The sequence below is a fragment of the Andrena cerasifolii genome, chromosome 2, assembly GCF_050908995.1.
Source record: "Andrena cerasifolii isolate SP2316 chromosome 2, iyAndCera1_principal, whole genome shotgun sequence".
Lineage (NCBI taxonomy): Eukaryota > Metazoa > Arthropoda > Insecta > Hymenoptera > Andrenidae > Andrena > Andrena cerasifolii.
Window position 1 is genome coordinate 15,802,314 of NC_135119.1, and position 18,231 is coordinate 15,820,544.

At 43.8% G+C, this 18,231-nt stretch overlaps 2 protein-coding genes and 1 long non-coding RNA gene across 3 annotated transcripts; 1 reads left to right on the top strand and 2 right to left on the bottom strand.

Annotated features, from left to right (window-relative positions):
• Positions 1-986: 986 nt before the first annotated feature.
• Positions 987-3,139, bottom strand: Nd-49 (NADH dehydrogenase (ubiquinone) 49 kDa subunit). The gene is made up of 4 exons (XM_076806773.1): positions 2,790-3,139; positions 2,212-2,645; positions 1,629-2,100; positions 987-1,547 (listed from the first exon to the last, which is right to left on the bottom strand). Exons 1-4 carry the CDS (start codon positions 2,906-2,908, stop codon positions 1,142-1,144), a joined length of 1,431 nt encoding a protein of 476 aa, XP_076662888.1. The 5' UTR covers positions 2,909-3,139; the 3' UTR covers positions 987-1,141.
• A 2,682-nt stretch (positions 3,140-5,821) lies between these two features.
• Positions 5,822-11,479, bottom strand: LOC143366048 (ankyrin repeat and SOCS box protein 16). Its single transcript, XM_076806775.1, has 5 exons — positions 11,254-11,479; positions 10,258-10,601; positions 7,793-8,033; positions 7,482-7,725; positions 5,822-6,794 (listed from the first exon to the last, which is right to left on the bottom strand). The coding sequence occupies exons 1-5, from the start codon at positions 11,278-11,280 to the stop codon at positions 6,241-6,243; spliced, it is 1,410 nt and encodes a 469-aa protein (XP_076662890.1). The 5' UTR covers positions 11,281-11,479; the 3' UTR covers positions 5,822-6,240.
• A 2,780-nt stretch (positions 11,480-14,259) lies between these two features.
• On the top strand, positions 14,260-18,143 carry LOC143366380 (uncharacterized). Its single transcript, XR_013084725.1, has 2 exons — positions 14,260-17,260; positions 17,323-18,143. It is a non-coding gene; the product is annotated as an uncharacterized LOC143366380 (long non-coding RNA).
• Positions 18,144-18,231: the final 88 nt, after the last annotated feature.

Sequence of the window (18,231 nt, forward strand, 5' to 3'; positions counted from 1 at the left end):
AACGTCTCGTATTTTTCCAACTGCTTCCAACAACATTCTTCCTCCGCCTTTCTCTCGAAAACTTTTAACGCGATAATGCAATGCGAGAGCAAAATTTTTAACACGTTTACTTGACTGCCGACAATGGACCAACGTGTTAAACGCTGTGGTGGAGAGTACTAAGTATATATACATAGATACAAAGACTGTGAAATCTCGAGAACGAATAATGGGAAGAGTAACGAGTGACCATCAAGGATTTAGGCTATGCAACGGCCCGACAAACCGAACGCGGCGTGGCACAGTGACGAGCGATTTCAGCGAAGGCAGAGCGAAATAACGCGTTCGTTGGTGCGAACCAGCACATAATTACCGTCGGATAATTGTGTAACGTGCGACGAATGCCCTGCCCTTGCTCGAGACACAAAATTACGGCTAACAAGAACCTTGAACCCTTAATTGGAAGCTAATCCCTATACTGTTCGTGTCACGAGAAGGCATGTCCAGACAACTTGGACAGACCGCGGATCCACCTGCGGTAACAATAAAATATGTATTCGTAGATTTCTGCTTGTTCAAACATTACACAACGAGCCGCGTTTAATTCTGTCGTCTTTGGGAAGGGTATCATTAATGACTGGCTAGGTAGGAGCGAAAACTGGTCTAACTCGTCGTTGGTAGCTATTATAAACGAATGACACGACATTCGAAAAATTCTAACGATTCATCGGAGAAAATCATGACTGCCTGGTATTTGCAGAATATGTCGCACGATTAACAGTTGAATAAGTCCTGCCTACTACGCAACGGCTCCTTCTAACCGAATCTTATGCCAATAAGAAAGCTGTGATTAAGTAAGGATTTAGCTAATAAAGACAAAGGCAAACCAAATTTCTCCACACTGAAATCGTGTTCGCAATTAATCTGTAAGGGTTACGGTGTTACACAGGAGACTCGGCCACTTCGCGACGATGCGTAGGTAGGTACAGGTGAAGAGTAAATGCAGGTTTACCACAGAGCAACAGGTCCACTTTATTTCTCTCTTTCTCGTCATCGTACTCTTGCCGTTGTACACGAACAGAAATGAAAGGTGGAAAGCTCGTCGGAGATACTAACGATACGCCCAAGGATCACTCAGGAGACGCTGGGCAAGCGATTATCTTTATCTATCGATTTCACCGAATACGACATCCAGAGTACCAATAATCGCTACGATATCGGCCAGCATGCAACCTGGACCCATATGGCGCAAGGCGGCCAAATGGGCGAAGCCGGGTGCCTTGATCTTACACCTGTAAGGTTTGCTACTACCATCGCTTACGAGATAAACTCCGAATTCGCCCTTCGGCGCTTCTATCGCGGTATACGTGGCACCGGGTGGTACTTGGAAGCCTTGCGTATACAACTTGAAATGATGAATTAACGCCTCCATGCTGGTCTTCATTTCCTCCCGTCTCGGGGGCACTATTTTCGCATCGTCTATCCTTACTTCGCCCGGTGGCATCTGATTTAAACACTGATAAATGATGCGCAAAGACTGGCGCATCTCCTCTATACGGCAAAGATACCTACAATAGAACAGAAACGCGGCAACCCGACCGATTATTCAATCGAAGCTGAAAGACGGGGAGAAGGAAGGCTCAGCTCACCTGTCGTAGCAGTCCCCGTTTTTACCGATTGGCACGTCGAATTCGACAAGATCGTACGCGTCGTACGGAGCAGTTTTTCTCAAATCCCACTTAATCCCCGAACCTCGTAGCATCACACCGCTGAAACCCCACTCCAACGCCTGCTCAGCCGTTACAGTCCCAATGTTCGCCGTCCGTCCGACCCAGACTCTGTTCGACGTCAACATGTCTTCGACTTCGTCCACTCGTTCGGCGTATTTCGAAGCCCATTCGTATATGTCGTCCATTAAACCCAACGGCATATCCAGAGAGACACCGCCGGGCCGTATGTAAGCGGCGTGCATCCGCGCGCCGCTCACGCGTTCGTAAAATTCCATCAGCTTCTCCCGTTCCTCGAACAACCAGAAAAACGGCGTCAGAGCACCTATATCGAGTGCGTGCGTTCCAATTCCCATAATATGATTCAAGATCCTTGTGAGCTCGGCGAATAGAGCTGGAAAAACCACGCCAGTGTACAGATCCGCGCGGGATTAAGCAAACCAGAGAAGCGGCGAGAACCTGCGACCGCTGTTCCGAGCGATCGCGAATCGAAAGTAACGCTTACTTCTAATGTATTTCGCTCGCAGGGGTACTTCTATGTTGAGTAATTTCTCGATGGCCATCGAGAAGCATTGTTCGTTACACATCATGGAAACGTAGTCTAACCGATCAAAGTACGGTAAAGCTTGCATGTACGTTTTGTATTCTATCAACTTTTCGGTACCACGGTGCAGAAGGCCTATGTGAGGATCCGCCCGAGCGACTTTCTCGCCGGCCAATTCGACGATCAACCTTAACACCCCATGGGCAGCCGGATGTTGCGGGCCAAAATTGACGGCTATGTTTTTAATTCCCGGCTGCCTGACCTCTTGATCCCTGTACGTGGGTGGGGGTTCCCACTCTTGCGGGGAGTCCGAGTAAAGTACTTTACACTCTTTGTACCACTCCTGTATGTACTCTTTATCCGGCGCCCATTGATGCCCATCGCGCTGCTGCTGACTGTAACGTTCGTAGCATTTACATACATTCAAAGCAAATCGATTTAGCTGCCTTTTCTAGGTTAGGACACGATTACATAACCACAAACTGTCTACGACGCGCAATTACATTTTATAGCTCCGATACTCGGTACGTTAACATCACCTTCCGATGCCAAACGGAGTCCCTGCTCTGCCGGCAGCAACCAGTCCTTTCTCGTTCCATAATCCTACGTATCCTCTCCCGGACCGTAGAACGGACATCAACGCTCTGGCGGCCATCATGGACGATCAGAGGTTATTTCGTCAATCGTCCAGTTTCGCCAAGTTGCGGTTACGTGCGTTGGCAACTGCACGATCCTCTCTGTAAAACGCCTTCCCCCTTTTCTCTCCTTACCAGTTCGCTTACTGATCTTGTACTCTTATTATTAATAACAAACAGCTGATGACTGTTTGTGATCCAACACTTTGCTCATTACTTTTTCCAGCTCACTGCTGCTCGCTGCTCCGTCATCCGCGCCCTCTCGCGTTGTCTTGCGTATCGATCTTTCACTACACCTACTCTTTACAACCTATTTATATGCATAGAGTACACGTTACACACCCAACAAACCGGTCATGTATACATTCATTGGTACAGATGGTAAGACGAGAAGACCGGAAGTCGCAAAAATATCGAAGATATGGAGTCTATATATTCGATATTTTTGCGAAGATATAGAGTCTATAAAAAGTGATCTAGAAGCATTTAAACTTTCAAAATTTGAGGAAAAAACAGTTTGTTCTTTTTTAGATTTTTCGACTTTTTTCGAAAACCGTTTGTCGCACGAGAAAAAGTAATAGAACATACAAAACGCTCCTTGTCCGGATCTACAACTTTTGTTTGACATATTTTTTTATTTAATCAATAACTTGGAGGATATTATATAAAATCAACTTCGCGAGCTGTTAAATAATGATTTAAATGTTTAAGGGCCCAGGGGCACCCTTTCCCGTTAACCGATCGAGCTCAAACTTTACAAGGATTTTTTTTTAATTATTTGGAACTATTCTGGAGGGTGCCCCGAAGAAAATCTTGAAAAAAAATTTTACCAAGAGTAAATAAGCGCCACCTTATTATGCAGTCTGCATGCAGGGCACCTTCTAAACTGCGGGCCCGTCGGTCATTTAAAAGAAAATGAAAGGATTAAAAATGATTTAGTACAAGAAAAAACGCAGATACATATACGCACATTATTGTTAGTGTCTCTGGATACCAGCTTTTTTATGTTCTCTGCGTACAAATTCAACGCGGTTCACCGCCGGCCGGCATGACCAGGCATGACAAACCAGCTGTTTTACATAAACACATGTACGATGATCAATATACATATAGGTACGTTTACTAACTAAACACACAAACATCGTTGTCCCTGGAATGACGATCATGGCCTTCACCACCCTTCACCACCATCGAAATGTCAAGATGTAACATATATATGCTTATGGAAGCTTAAGGAATCAACGGTATACATATTACATACGTATAAGGCAGTGAGAGCAACAACGGACTAACCCATATCTTTTTCGAAATTGAATTAGTAGCAATAACGTATTCCAATAGGCTTTACTCTTCATATGAAATAGGAAATTTTTTTTTTTAATGGGGGTTGGTCCGTTGTCGCTCTTACTGCCTCATACAGTGGCTCACAGCCATAATTGTGCACTTTTTAAAATCGCATAACTTTTTTAAAATTCATAATAGTCGTTTTGAAAAAAAATGCACTTGATCAGAATAGCAACAAAAAATAGAAAAGGTCGTTTTTTCAACTTTTTTTGTGAGCCTGTAATGAAAATTCAAAAAACCCATTTATAGATTAAAGTAAGTTGTATACGTGCCTAAAATTTCATGAAAATCGATTAACGTCGCTCTGAGCTATATACGCTTAAAGATCGCAGAATAAAGTCGAGAATCGCGGAAATTCCCAAAATCAGCGATTTTCAATCTACAAACGGGTTGTTTGAATTTTCATTACAGGCTCACAAAAAAAAGTTTTAAAAAAAGACCTTTTCTACTTTTTTTTTTGTTATTCCGACCAAGTGCAGCTTTTTCAAAACGACGAATCACGTCACTTAGCAAAACTAATCTTTCTAGCTTCTAAAAAAAATTCAAGTCGTTTGGATTAATTTTAAGAAAGTTATGCGATTTTAAAGAGTGTACGATTATGGCTTGTGAGCCACTGTATATAGTCGCGAACAACGTGTCTTCAGAGAAATATCATGAATCCGCGATACCGTGCAACTTCTATCACGGATCATTTTCGCCAAGGATATCCTCCCAGTTATACTTGTCCAGTTCGAACAAATTTCTCGACTTTTCTAATATCTACCAGAGATGTGTAGTTTCTTGAAATCGAGCGCATGATACATATGCGTATTAGCAATTATTAGTTTGACGTCGCGTCGGTACGGGAACAAAAAATTCTATTATTAACAACAGCGAACCGGCATGAACGCAAGCAGTTATCATTGAACGGTACAGTTGGTCGCCAAGAACGTATGTACCTATGTATATATTGTAGGTGTATATATATATACAATTTTGGATGTTTTACGTTTTACGTCATCGATCGAAAGATAGTTTTGAAATTGGCATAAGCAACCGCAACTACGTGTACGTATGTGCTACTACGTACGCGATTGCGAAGTACATATGTATTTAGAATTTCCTCACGACTACAACGATTGCCAATGATTTGACGCAGGTCACCGTATCGAGGCTGCTATTTCGAGAATTGCGTGAGCTGTGTCGACTAAAATGTCGCTCGCTGTATTCTTCAAGCGCAACTATACAACTAAACTCCGTTAACTTATCCACCAACTCTGACAGCCCGCGTCTCTTTGTTCGCCGCTATATCGGACTTGCGGGATTTACGCGAACGCGAGAAAAATAAATGGATGCAAGTGGAGCCACCTTTGACCAGCTTCCTTACTAATATATAAAAGTGAAACGCTGCCTGTTTGTTTGTCCCTCTTTCACGCCTAAACGGCTGAACGAATTTCATTGAAATTTTGAATATACATTACATACATCCTAGATTACATTATAGGCTATTTATTTATTTTTGTTTAGGCTCTTTTATTTTTCAAACATCATAAATAATTCCCGGGTGCAACCGGGTAACGGGCCAGCTATATAGTATTGCATAAAAACAACTGTTTTCATTCGATTTAATAATGCTTGTTTATTTAGCTTCTGCTTGTTCGGCATGGTTGTAAGTAAAAATGTCTATACATATGTATACCTACGTATTAGGTGTAGTACATATTTGGCTTTTAGTGTGTAATACAGCTGTACATAGGTATACTTGAATTGTACCTGTGAGGACAGATGTAAAGGTACAAAAGCATGTATCGTTGACGTGAGTGGATGTTTACTGGCGCGGGGCAAGTACCGTTCGGGACGATATTTGTACGGCCAAGTACGTAACGGAGGCAAGCAATATCCTCGATTCGTTGTACGAGATTCGGGCCACGACCATCGGCGTGAATAGTAGTAGTAGTAGTAGTGCATACATAGGTAGTGCTGGTTTATATAGGCAGGCCTCTGTTCCGGAGGCTGAAAGGCGACAAAACGTTTAGTGGAAGTCGTAAAGGAGGTAACGATGCAACGACTGGGGCAGCTGAAGTTTGCAAACGATTTTCGGCAAGTTGGTGCCACACAGCTTCCGGACTATTAACCTAGCTTGATGAGTCAACGGCAACGGAGTTCTTGCCACTTCCATTACCAGCGCCCTCTGCGCGTCCGTCAGACTACTAGATCTTCGTATCATGCAAGGATCGAAGCTCTCCGCTGCTTCTAGCAAGGCTTTCAGCAGCCGTGGCTTATTCGCCGTGTTTTGTAGAGAGTTCAATATACCGTGTGGGTCGCGGAACTGCGTCTTAATCACAACTCGGGCGCCATACTTGAGCAGAAGCGCCACCACTTGGACCGACGGATTTTCGTTCGAAGCTACATACTCGGCAAGAACCGGGCGTAACGCGGGACCCTCGTCGCTGCGTATCACCAAGTTTGGGTCCGCGCCTCGTTCCAACAGCATCGACAGAATCTCCAGTCTGTTTGGTATGTTGTCCGCGCAGGCAACGTGAAGGGGCGAACCGATGATCGGCGAGGTAGCATTCACGTCGGCTCCTAGATTCGACATGACCGACAGAGAGAATGGTTGTGAGTTGTGGACAAGCAACAACCGCGCAACATTCAGCTATAAAAATACCAGAGAGTGAACAGAACAATGGCGGCCGGTTCGAGAAAGAGGAGGATAACGGGTGAACCTATCTCTCTCTTACAACAGGCTATGGATATATAGTGCATGTAGTGAAGTTACCCGCGCGCAACATACATACATGGCATAGATAGTACAGAGTGAGAGTAACATTAGGAAGAAGAAGGATAGGTTCACCCGTGATCTTCTATTTCCCTCGGACCGCTGTCGCCTCTACTTCTTTCCACTGCTCACTCTCCAGGTATTTTTATAGCTCAATGCCGCGCAACGACTCTCAAGTATCAGGGCCGTATTCTCAGTCGCTAATTATTCTTAAGCAAATGCTCAAGCATGCGGCATCCTCTACTAACCCAGTAGCTAGTAAAGGATGCCGAATGCATAAGCATTTGTTTAAGAATAAGTAGCGACTGAGAATACCGCCCTGAGAGCCAACTGTTGCTTCGACGCGGGAAATTGCTAAACAACTGCGCGTGCTCCACTAATTGCAAGTCACTCATGGGGCTCGGGACTAATCGTGGCGGAGAGAGGCTTGCTCCGCACGGTCGTTCCTCGGACATACGTAGGTATAATAAATTGGTAGCGAGGCGGCAACTCACCCGATTTCAATAGCATCTGGACGATCGAAGGGTCCCCCTTTAAGATGGCCAGGTCGAGAGCCGTAGGCTTTTGATATTCCGAGCCGAGATCGAGGCGAGCACCTTGCTTTAGCAGCAGATCGATTACCGTCGGATCACCGCCGAGGATCGCGTAATGTAGAACAGTCCGATAGTCGTGTCTCGCATCGGCCATCGAATTAACGTCCGCTCCGTAGCTGAGCAAAAGCAGCACCGAAGCTATCCCCTAACGAACGTTCTTTCACAGGTAAATATTACCCGGACGACGAAAGGGAATGAAAAGGAAAATTCACCTGCGGCAATCTCGCAGCCTTCATCAATGGCGTAAGCCCCGCGCGGTCCCTGGTGTTCGGTTGAGCCCCAAACGCTAGCAACAGTTCCATGCACTGCAAGTCCAACGGAGATACCAAATTGATCTCCGATCCGAAAAAGTACCTTTTATTCGGATTGGCGCCAGCTTCCAGCAGGATTCTAGCCACGTCGACGTGCCGATTTCTCAGAGCAAGTCGCAGCGGCTCGTCGCACAACGTCGTCCTGCGCATACCGTGAATCTGTTAAGCCGCGTGTTCACCTGTGCATTCGCCCCGAACGTGCGTCGGGCGCGCACCGATTTTTTGCTCGCTCGGTGCTCGGCCGCCGAACTTCGGAGCGCGTTCGGGCCGACCCGCTTGCTGACGGTCCATCGAAGCGTGCATTCGCGTCCGAACGATACCGTGGAGTGGACACCGCAAATTAAGGGCGCGCGCCGAGCTCGGAACGAGCAAAAAATCGGTAGGCGCCCGATGCACATTCAGGGCAAATGCACAGGTGGATACGCGACTTTACACAGGTAGTCGTCTTTATACCAGCTCTGCGGAGAGGTGCCGTCACATCTCCAACCCCCGCCGCACTTGCTGTTAACGAGTGCGCAGAGGAGACCGGGGCTGGTTGTCACAAGGGGTAGGTTGACTAATTGTTAATAACGTTTCACCGACATATGCTCTACTACGGAAAGATTTACCGTAGAAAGAAGTCACTTATACTATGCCATGCATTTATGTCCAACCCCGCGATCGCACGTTTTCTGACAGTTATTTGTCGAAAAATTGACTGCCCAAGTAAACATATTTTCTTAAAGATTTTATTTTTTCACGCTTTATATAGTTACAATAGAATACATGTTAAGAGACTATTTTAAAGTTTCTTTATTAGACGATCTATCGACGTAGTATTTTTGTTTATACATAAGTAATCGAAGGTTATATAGATTATTAAAGTCAAAATGGTCGTTCGGGGCTGGTTGACATATAACGTTCATAAGGTTTAAACTGTTATTTTGTTATTCGGAAAGCGATTTTTATTTTTTATTTAAATTTCATTATGTTATAAATACATTAGAGTGTACAAAATACATTCGTAAGCAAAGTGTCGTAAATGAAACGTTGTTTAAAACAAAAAAAGGTTGCTTCGTAAGCGGAAAGTTTGGGTTCGATTCTCCCCACTGCGAAATTTTTTCCCCCTAAACCAGACCTGAAAAAGACGTCTTTACGACGTCTTTTGAAGTTCTTTAAGACGCCTTCTGGACGTCATTAAGACGTCTTTTGGAAAGAAACCTCAGTTGGGCCTGTGGAAAGAAACCTTCAGTTGGGCCTGCGTTGGTTGCAATGGTTAGCCCATTTAAAAATAGCGCGACCCTTCAACAGTTGGCCAACGGATAACACGTCATTGGACAAACAAACTCCCAACAAATAAATGCTACTAGGGAGTCAACCTACCCCATACTGTAAGTCTACGAACCCCGATCATGGGGCTGGTTGACCAGCATGGAAGGTGTTAGAAAAACATTAAAATACCTTAATTGTTGTGACATTAACGGGACCTTCCTGCCTAAAAGTCGATTTTTTTTTATTTCATTTTTCGAATGTTCAACCTTTTAGGAATACGCGTTTAAAGGGATTTGTTGAAATTCGTAAAATTCCGGAAGTTATAGGCATTTGAATAGCGGCGTATGCATGGGCAACAACCGGCCACTCGGCGCCCCTGTAAAACTTTAAACGCGTGTTTCTCGAAACATTGTTCTGAAAACGGTGGGACCTGTATCTCCAAAAGTTATTATCCGATTCGACTGAAACTTTTTTTATTTCGAAGAATATACTTCTGGCTAGGGAGGAAAGCAGAAAAAATACATAAAATTGGAAATTTATAATTTTCAAAGGCGTTGAAAGGACGAAAAATATAGGGGGAAAGTGATTTTAAATTTCAAGTGTCGTTATTTTTTTAAAAAATGTCATTTTTGTATTTTTTTCTGGTTTCCCCTCTAGCCAGAAGTATATTCTTCAAACTAAAAGAAGTTTCAGTCGAATCGGATAATAACTTTTGGAAATACAAGACCCACCGATTTGGACCAAGATTTTGACGCCTTGACTTTAACGACTCCCCAGTGCCGTCAACAATAATTAATTATAAACCAAAAAATATATTTCTGTAGCTTAATACATCCTTAATACAATGCAAAAAGTCCCATTAAATTATACATAGTAGTTTTCCTTCAATTAATTCCTAAAGATCACCTATTTTTTTGGGCTCTAGCCCGGAAGGTCCCCTTAAGCCAACTTTAATAATTCAATCAGACAGCCAAACGTAAGCCTACCTTATCAAATATACTAACCGATTTAATGACATTTCGTCCACATAATTAATTAAAAATCAAACACTGAAAGACTGGCCTACCAGCCCCGGTCTCGCCTAAGCTTGAAATAAAAGTTAAGGGTACACCTACCTCGGGAAAAGCTCTCCAGTATCTGGCCGATGGTCAACATTGGCGCCGTGCTCGATCAGCAGCTTCACCAGATCCAAGTAGCCATGCTCGGCGGCGAGATGCAACGCCGAGTATCCACACTCGTCAGTCGCGTCGATGTCCGCGCCGCGGACCAGCAGCAGCTGTGCCGCCTCGGTGTATCTCTGCCACACCGCGTAATGCAACGGCCTGAGACCCTGCGTCACGGGCTCGTTTGCCTTTGCCCCGCAAGCCAGCAGGATTCGAATCTCGTCGAGCGGTTGCAAACGTATTATGGAGTCGGCCAGCTCTCGTTGCAACGGGTTCGCGATGCATTCGGAAGGCATCTAAACGTCGCCACCGGCGAGAAAGGGGAAAACAGATTTTGTTAATTGATTATTCTCCGTTGATTTGCGGCACCTTGGTCCGACTCCCGACATTCATTAAACTGCCGGGCGAGTTTATCCCTTTCGCTTCGACTCGAAGTCAAAGAGACATCAAAGCAAACGCGACTCTCGTTTCATCCCTAGTGAAACGCGGAACCGTTTGACTTTCCCGCGCAACGTCGACGCGGACGCGAAGCGACGCGGCGCGTACGGCGCGGCGCGTTCAATCCAACAGTCGAGATCCCGATTCGAGCCACGAGACACTGCCAAGATAGCAGCACAATTTTGGCGATGATGCGCCCGCCAGTCCCAGACCGAACGAGGACCATCGTTCTGACCTATCTATCCTCTGCCCTGCCCTATCGCCCGTGTCTGCCCTTTCTTTTCTTTCAGCTCGTTACTATACCGAAAGACCCGCTGCAATTCCAACGTTACGGAAAGCTAGCGCACGATTCAATCCCGGCCACGAGCGTAACTGCCGACTCGTCATCGCCCTCGTAATCTCGCCTCGAAAACATTTTAGAAGCCCTCGCGCCTTTGCCCGCGAGGGCTTCTACCGGGGAATTCGACGTTTCAAGTGTCCCGATTCGCCGTTCGGTCGTTGTTTACTCACAGCAAATAATCTACGATGCTCCAGCATATAGAACCGGTGTTGTGGACTGTCTTCTTCGTCGGAAACTTGGTCCTATTTAAAGCTTTGAACAGTGATTCCGCCCGAAAATAACACAAAGGGAACGCGCGGGAGTGTGCGCAGCAAGTCACCCGCTAGCGACAACTGCGTAATTCTCGCTTCGAGCAACTCGACTCGAGCCGAGTATCTGCCTACTTGCTTCTGCTTCTCTCGAGCAACACCTTTCTTCTATCCCCTTCCCAAACGCAATTTCCCGCCCGCCTGTCTGCCGTTCGCGCTTTTACACGTTCGCCGTTCGCAGCTTTAACTTTTCATCGTTTCTCCGTGCGGGCTCGGACCAGCAACTTCACCCGCACCACCACCCACCCCCGCCCCCCGATCCCGCATATTCATCCGCAATTAAACCAACCTTTAACGCCTCGAAACAGATTATTCGTTTACCGGCCGCATCGGCCGTAACTCCACCGAGCCACTGTCTCGCGTAAACTTTTACAATCGCCAAAAAAGTTATACACGAGATCTTTACTTTGCAAACTTCCCCTCCGACCCATGTAAATTGCAAATAATGCAGCTGTTTACATTAACGCCGCATCTGCACAACGCCAAGTGTCGCGAAATTTCTCGGAAAGGAATGATATAGCGTACATGGGCGTCCGGAGGGGGGTGCAAAAGGGGCAGTTGCACCCCTGGCTTTTGAGGAAAGATCGCTTGTTTTTAAATACTGATATTTATTAAGTATAAACTAGAAAAGTGATTAGGTCGTAGAATGGGGGTACGCTTGGTCATAGAGTGGGGGTAGCGCCCGTGGGCGAAAAACCACGGTTCTGGCATCACTGAGCAGTAGAGCTGTACATCAGAACCCGATGACTGGGTTCACTGTATGAGCTGTAAAAAATGGAAAAGTTCTGTACAAGAAAAAGAAATAATTTTTCGTGTTATTAACCTAGTAACATGTCATCTTTTATATAGCCTTTCGCATAGACTGCAATTTTATTTATTTTTTTTTTCAATGTATGATTATTTTTTTAATTCAATTTTATATTATTTATTTAAATGTATTTCCTTTCGCAAATATATTTTTGTCCTTTATAAAACCACTAAATTTACGGTGTACTGATTGCTTTAAAAAAAGTGGGCCATCTCTCCCCGACTCTATCCTACTATGGAGAACGATTTAACGATATTCTTTGTAATTGTGTTTAATTGTTTATCCTCCTACTAGGTAGTAGGTAGTAGGTACCTACCTACTTCTCCTCTTCTTCCCCTTCATCTTCCTCCGGATTTCCACACATTCTACCACTACATATGTACATACATACCTACTTACGTGTTTCTCGCGCCACGCGTGGTGAATGACCGTGCAAAGAGATGAGAAACAGCTCCAAGGTTGAAAACTATTCATACATACTTACGTACATGTGCACGCACGCAGCTAGCTTTAGTATTCGCGCGTGCCTACGTGTAAAAGAAACCATGACGAAATTCTCTGGTTTCATGTTTTTACGTTAATATTTGTAAGAAAGAATTTTCGAAAGTGTAGTAAGACGCTCGGCCAGATCCTCCAGGAACGGGGTCCCTATTCTTTGACAATGTGGCGTCAGGCCGCTTGCCATAAAGGTGCAATTTCATGCTGACGCTCGACGCTCGTTTTGAGCATCGAAACAAGTCACGTGATCGGTCCACGTGACCTTCAGCATCAAGCGGAAAAGCTAACCTCGATTATTTACCTTCTCCGCTAAACGCTCGTTCACTCTGACATGCTCTGACTCGCTCGTTCGTTGGTCGAGCCTCGGTCACGTGATTGGTTTTGACGCTCAAAGCAGAGCGTTGGAGCGGAGCTCGGAGCTGGAGCGCGGAGCAATGCGGTTTTGCACGGAGCAGGAGCGGAGCCGAAGTACGGAAAATTATTACTGCTCCACTGCTCCAAATTTTTTTATTATTATTTGAACTTTCTTTCATTTTATAACAGCAGATAAATGAAATGTTTTTAATAAATACCAATTCTCAATTTTTCATCATTGAGAAAGTATTACATCGTAGGGTCGCGCAGCCGGGTGTTAAGGAGGCACAGTACATTCTTTGCCCGAGAATTAAGCATTCTTTATGAATTTTTTTTTATATGAAAATGGAAAGCTAGAAAGATAGGGTTTGTTGCAAATGAAAGCTCACTGTTTGACGGCCGATTTCTTCACCTTCAGTAATCTTCCAGTTAGATTTATGTTCCACATAACTGCCACATGGTAGCATCCAACTGGTCGTTTACTAACCGGGACTTTAATCGGAGGTGAAGAAATCAGGCATGAAAGTATTAAAAGAATTATTATTTTAAAAAAAAACACCATGAAGCGGTGCAGGAGCGGAGCTGGAACAAATATTTTGATGTCGGAGCGAAGTAAATAAAAAATTGGTCTGCTCCAATTCCCTGGCTCAAAGTCCCGTGGACCGATCACGTGACTGGTTTTGACGCTCGAAACGAAATTGCACCTTAACCCTATTCCCTATCTCACTCTAAACAATCAATCCATCGACACCCGATAGATGGAAGACCCAAAGCGGTCGCCAGCCATCGTCCGTCGCCACTGTCGCCAGGACTGTTTAGTCTCATCCACAGGCTAAAGGTCTGCGCACACATATCCGTTCCGTGTCAGTTCCGTATCCGTCGTGCCAGTGGTAAGAAGAGACCCTCTACGCCCCTCTTCTTCCGACAGTCCCTGCCATAAAATCCTCGGACTTATATTTAAGTCCATGAAAAAAAGCGAAGAAAATATAGAAGAGAAAAAACTGTATCTATACACGTTTCGCCCAGAAACATACACCTATACAGAATACAATGTTCAGCTTACCAAAATCTCAATCTCAATCAAGCATCGACTGGATCGTGACTGCGACTACGTCGGAAGTAAATTTCTCCGTTGCCATCGTTGGCGCGCGAACGTCCTTGACGCGACCCGTTGTTTACAAAGGGCAGGAACTAGTCATATTCTCGTGTCTTCTTTTTTTCGGAAGTACTTTTATTAAGAAATACTTTGCACTTATTAAATGCCTTATTTCCTTAATTCATTTTAATTATAATAATTATTGTTATAGCATTGTCCTATCTTCCTACTTAGAAGCATGCTCCGCTAACACACGTTACACGACCCTAAAATTATAAGCATTTTTTCCTTAACGTACGCCTTATACATAAATCAAACAACAATACTTTAGCTTCGCGAAGCCGACAATTGCAGATTTTTTTCTTTTTATGGAAACCGTCGCAGCCTACGAAAAGATCTGTACAGAAGTGCGTGTGTATCGCGACTCGAAGAAACTTTAAACTTTACATTACTGTTGCTGTGGCGTTCGTGATCGGATCTGACGCTCCTGTCGGGTTGTGCCGGGTTGCCGGGTATTGCTGGCACGAGCAAGAAAATCCTGGCCAAGGATTAGTAAAAGTACCATAGCTATACTATGGACGACCGTGAATTTCCTCTCCAACTTGGATCCCGTCTTTACCTTTGCCTACGCTTCCGGTTTCGCGGCTATTTCTTCCGAGGCTCGCAAGAAATAACAAAATCATACATAAAGGAAAAAGAAAAAAAAAAAGGAAGAAATACAATTCGACGCATTCTTCTTCTTTTCTATTTCGATTCGTGATACGGCTCTCGATGACTATCATCCCCAAAACACGGTTTCGCGATAAACGCGCGATTCAACTGAATAGCGCCGGGTTTTGCCCGTGCCGGTTAATTCATCCTTTCATATGCGCTGTGTGCCTACTTACACTGTTTTCAACGTGTATCGCCCGTCGGCCGCGGTGCCGATTCTTCAAGAGCCGCACTCTGCGCGTCCGCATGATACCATGAATTCGATCGTTCCGAATTCAAGGAGTAACGAGAGACGCGTCTCGCTCGAACCGATATTACATAGTTCGTATATACACGCAACGTTGCCTTAATGGTCGCACTATTTAAATTTGTTAGCTTAAGGGACCTACGTTTAGAAAATTGGGCTCTCCATAGGTTTCTGATTTCGTCAAAAAATATTTGTTGAACGTACTTTACGATTCTACTTGGAGCAAGGAGCCCGATCGGTCGGTCAGTTACTACGAGATCGGAAGATCGACGGAGAGTATCAGCGCCGAATCGACCAGTTTTCCGCACGGTCCAACAACCCCATCGTTATCCTTCTCCCTTTTCTCTCTCTCGTCTGTTACAGCTACCACGCTCGGCTGAAGTAAATATGCGTCGTACATGGTACAGCGATCGCACGCTATCCGAACAAGTACAGGCAAAACTCGTCTACTTTACAGAATCTATCGAACAGTAAAAAAAAAAACACACACACACACAGTACTTAGCGAAGCTGGAAAACCACGTAGGAGAGAGGAAAAAGCGTAAAGACCAATCGATCGTGTTCCATGGTATTTGCGGGGACACTGATACATCTCGGTAACTGTAAAAACAAATCTTAATTAAAAGTGTCGATCGATCACTGTAATACATATAATCGCGAATTCTATCTACAAATTAATAATACCGCCGTAAAAAGTGTTGTCCGAAGCGATAACCTAATTAAATGTATGTATACGTACATATACATATACGTGTGTGTATACATACACATAACATAAACTGCCTCGAAATGGCTATGGTCTACGGTACTTGTAAGAAAACGGCTATAGTAATAATCATACAGTCGTCAAGTATCGTCCATGCATCTTTGATTTTTCTTTAGTTATATATTTTAAGGGCATTATAATACACGTGAGTATGACACGGATTTCCACTAAAAATATTTGTTTAGATACGCTGAGCATTACAGACTTAAGCACTGTACTAAGTTCACGTAAAACGTATCGTTATTATTAGAAAACTAATTATTCTTCATTGGTTTGAAATACTGGTTTTTAATAGATTTGTATAAAACCTTTGTCAACTGGAACTCTTTGAACGACGATTCGCGCGATACAACTTCTCTCAAGCAGCAACGCCATTGTAGATACAACAGAAATCTACCTCGCCACGTGTTCGTCACTTGATTCACGCCGAATCTATATGTATAACCGCACAACGCTTGTACATGCTATTCTTCATCTACTTTCTCTTCATCTTCTTCATTCTCCTCCTCTTCTTTACTTCCGTCTTCTTACACTTCTTTCTTATTTCTCTCTCACCTAGCTTTCTCGCCAAGATCTTGACGAACTGAATCTCGACGACCAAACGATGCGTACGAAAACAATACGGAAGAAGAGTGAAGACGAAAAGGAACCGGGCCATGGAAAAATAAGCAGACACAGAGGGTACGGGGGCGAAAAGATACAGGAGAGGGAAAAAAAGGGAGAAGTTAACGAAATCGTGCAGCAAGAGGTATTTGAAGAATCTACGGAACTATAGACAGATTAAACAAAGTATCAGAAAATACGTTTGAAATTGTACTGTTCCGATCTGTCACCGACTCGAATTCGCGCGCGCATGGGTTTCAGCATTTCTTAGATCTCACTGCCCCTACACCGCGAGAAACCAAAAGTTTATAAAATTTCCTAGCCTAATTTAGTTGTTCCTCTACGTGGTATGTCGTATATTGTCGCATACAAAGAAAGTCAGGACTTTACATCAGTCCGGAATAAAAGGCAGACACGTTCCAAGTGGTAGGAAATCGTCTGTACAGCGCTTTACATCGACTACGCTCCTTATTCTATCCATCTTTACCGTTCTTTCTTCACCTTCTCCATTTTATTCTTCTTCTTATGCTTTTTTCTTCTCCTTCACCCTCTCTCTTTACTTCAATTCCTCCTCCTCCGTTGACACTATATCTTTCCTTTTCTTCTTGCCTTCCCTTCTCTATATCTTGCACTCTGCTCTATTTTAGGCTGTTTCACATTTACGGTAATTTACTTTGCTGGATTATTGCATTGCATGGAAAAATATGGCTTTATCCGAATGCTATTTAACAAAGGCAATACACTGCACGGTTACGTTTGTTTGTTTTAATGTGTGTGTGTGTGTGTGTGTGCGCGCGCGAGTATATACTTGGGTATGTATGCATCTTTATACGCGCCTGTACGCGCAGAAGTGTGTGTATGTGTATACGCTAGAGTTCTCAATGTATAATTATATAATCTTTTGAAAAGGCATATCCAGTATTCATAAAATGACCCAAGGCCGTGTTTTGATCGTTTTTACAAAAACTGGTGGATTTTGACGATCAATTATAAATGTTATTTGTACACTAGCATGTAAAAAGCGTTATGCTACATACGTCATGATCATTCCTTTTTTTCCCGTGACGTTTTTGACGAAGCTAAATCGTAAACTGTTTGAACGAGTACCGGCTCTTTGAGTGCCGACTATTGAATTACCGGTATATAAATGTTTATACACATGCATGTATGTATGCATGCATATGACATTTATGTGCATGTATATACATCGATAACTTGGCAACTCATAGAATCATATGTATACGCGTATTATATATGTATATGCGCGCGTTTTATATATATACATATGTAGGGTGAATGGGGGATGGGAGGAGGGGAGGTTGGGATCACACGTCCACACACATATAAATATATATATATATATATATATATATATATATATATATATGTATATGTATGAGCAGAAAGAAGACACCAACCGGTGTCTAAAAAAAATATCTGTGTTATAGATCCAGATTTGAAGTATAATAAGAACGACGTGGTTGCGAGTCACCCACGTGTGTTACCAGTCTTGAACATGGTGACTAATATTCGTTCGTTCATGGATGAAGCCTACGACTAAATACACACACCGTAGTTACAGTGTGCCGTCCAACCGTGAGCTTCGATTCTGTTCCGTTCTCTCCGATGATTTTATGTTGAATAAAAGCAACTAAACATTCTGTCAAAAGATCAAAATTAGACTCCACTTGATTACACCGAGAAAGGATGAAAATTCGATACTCGGAATCTAGAATTGATTGCGGGCTATGCCACGG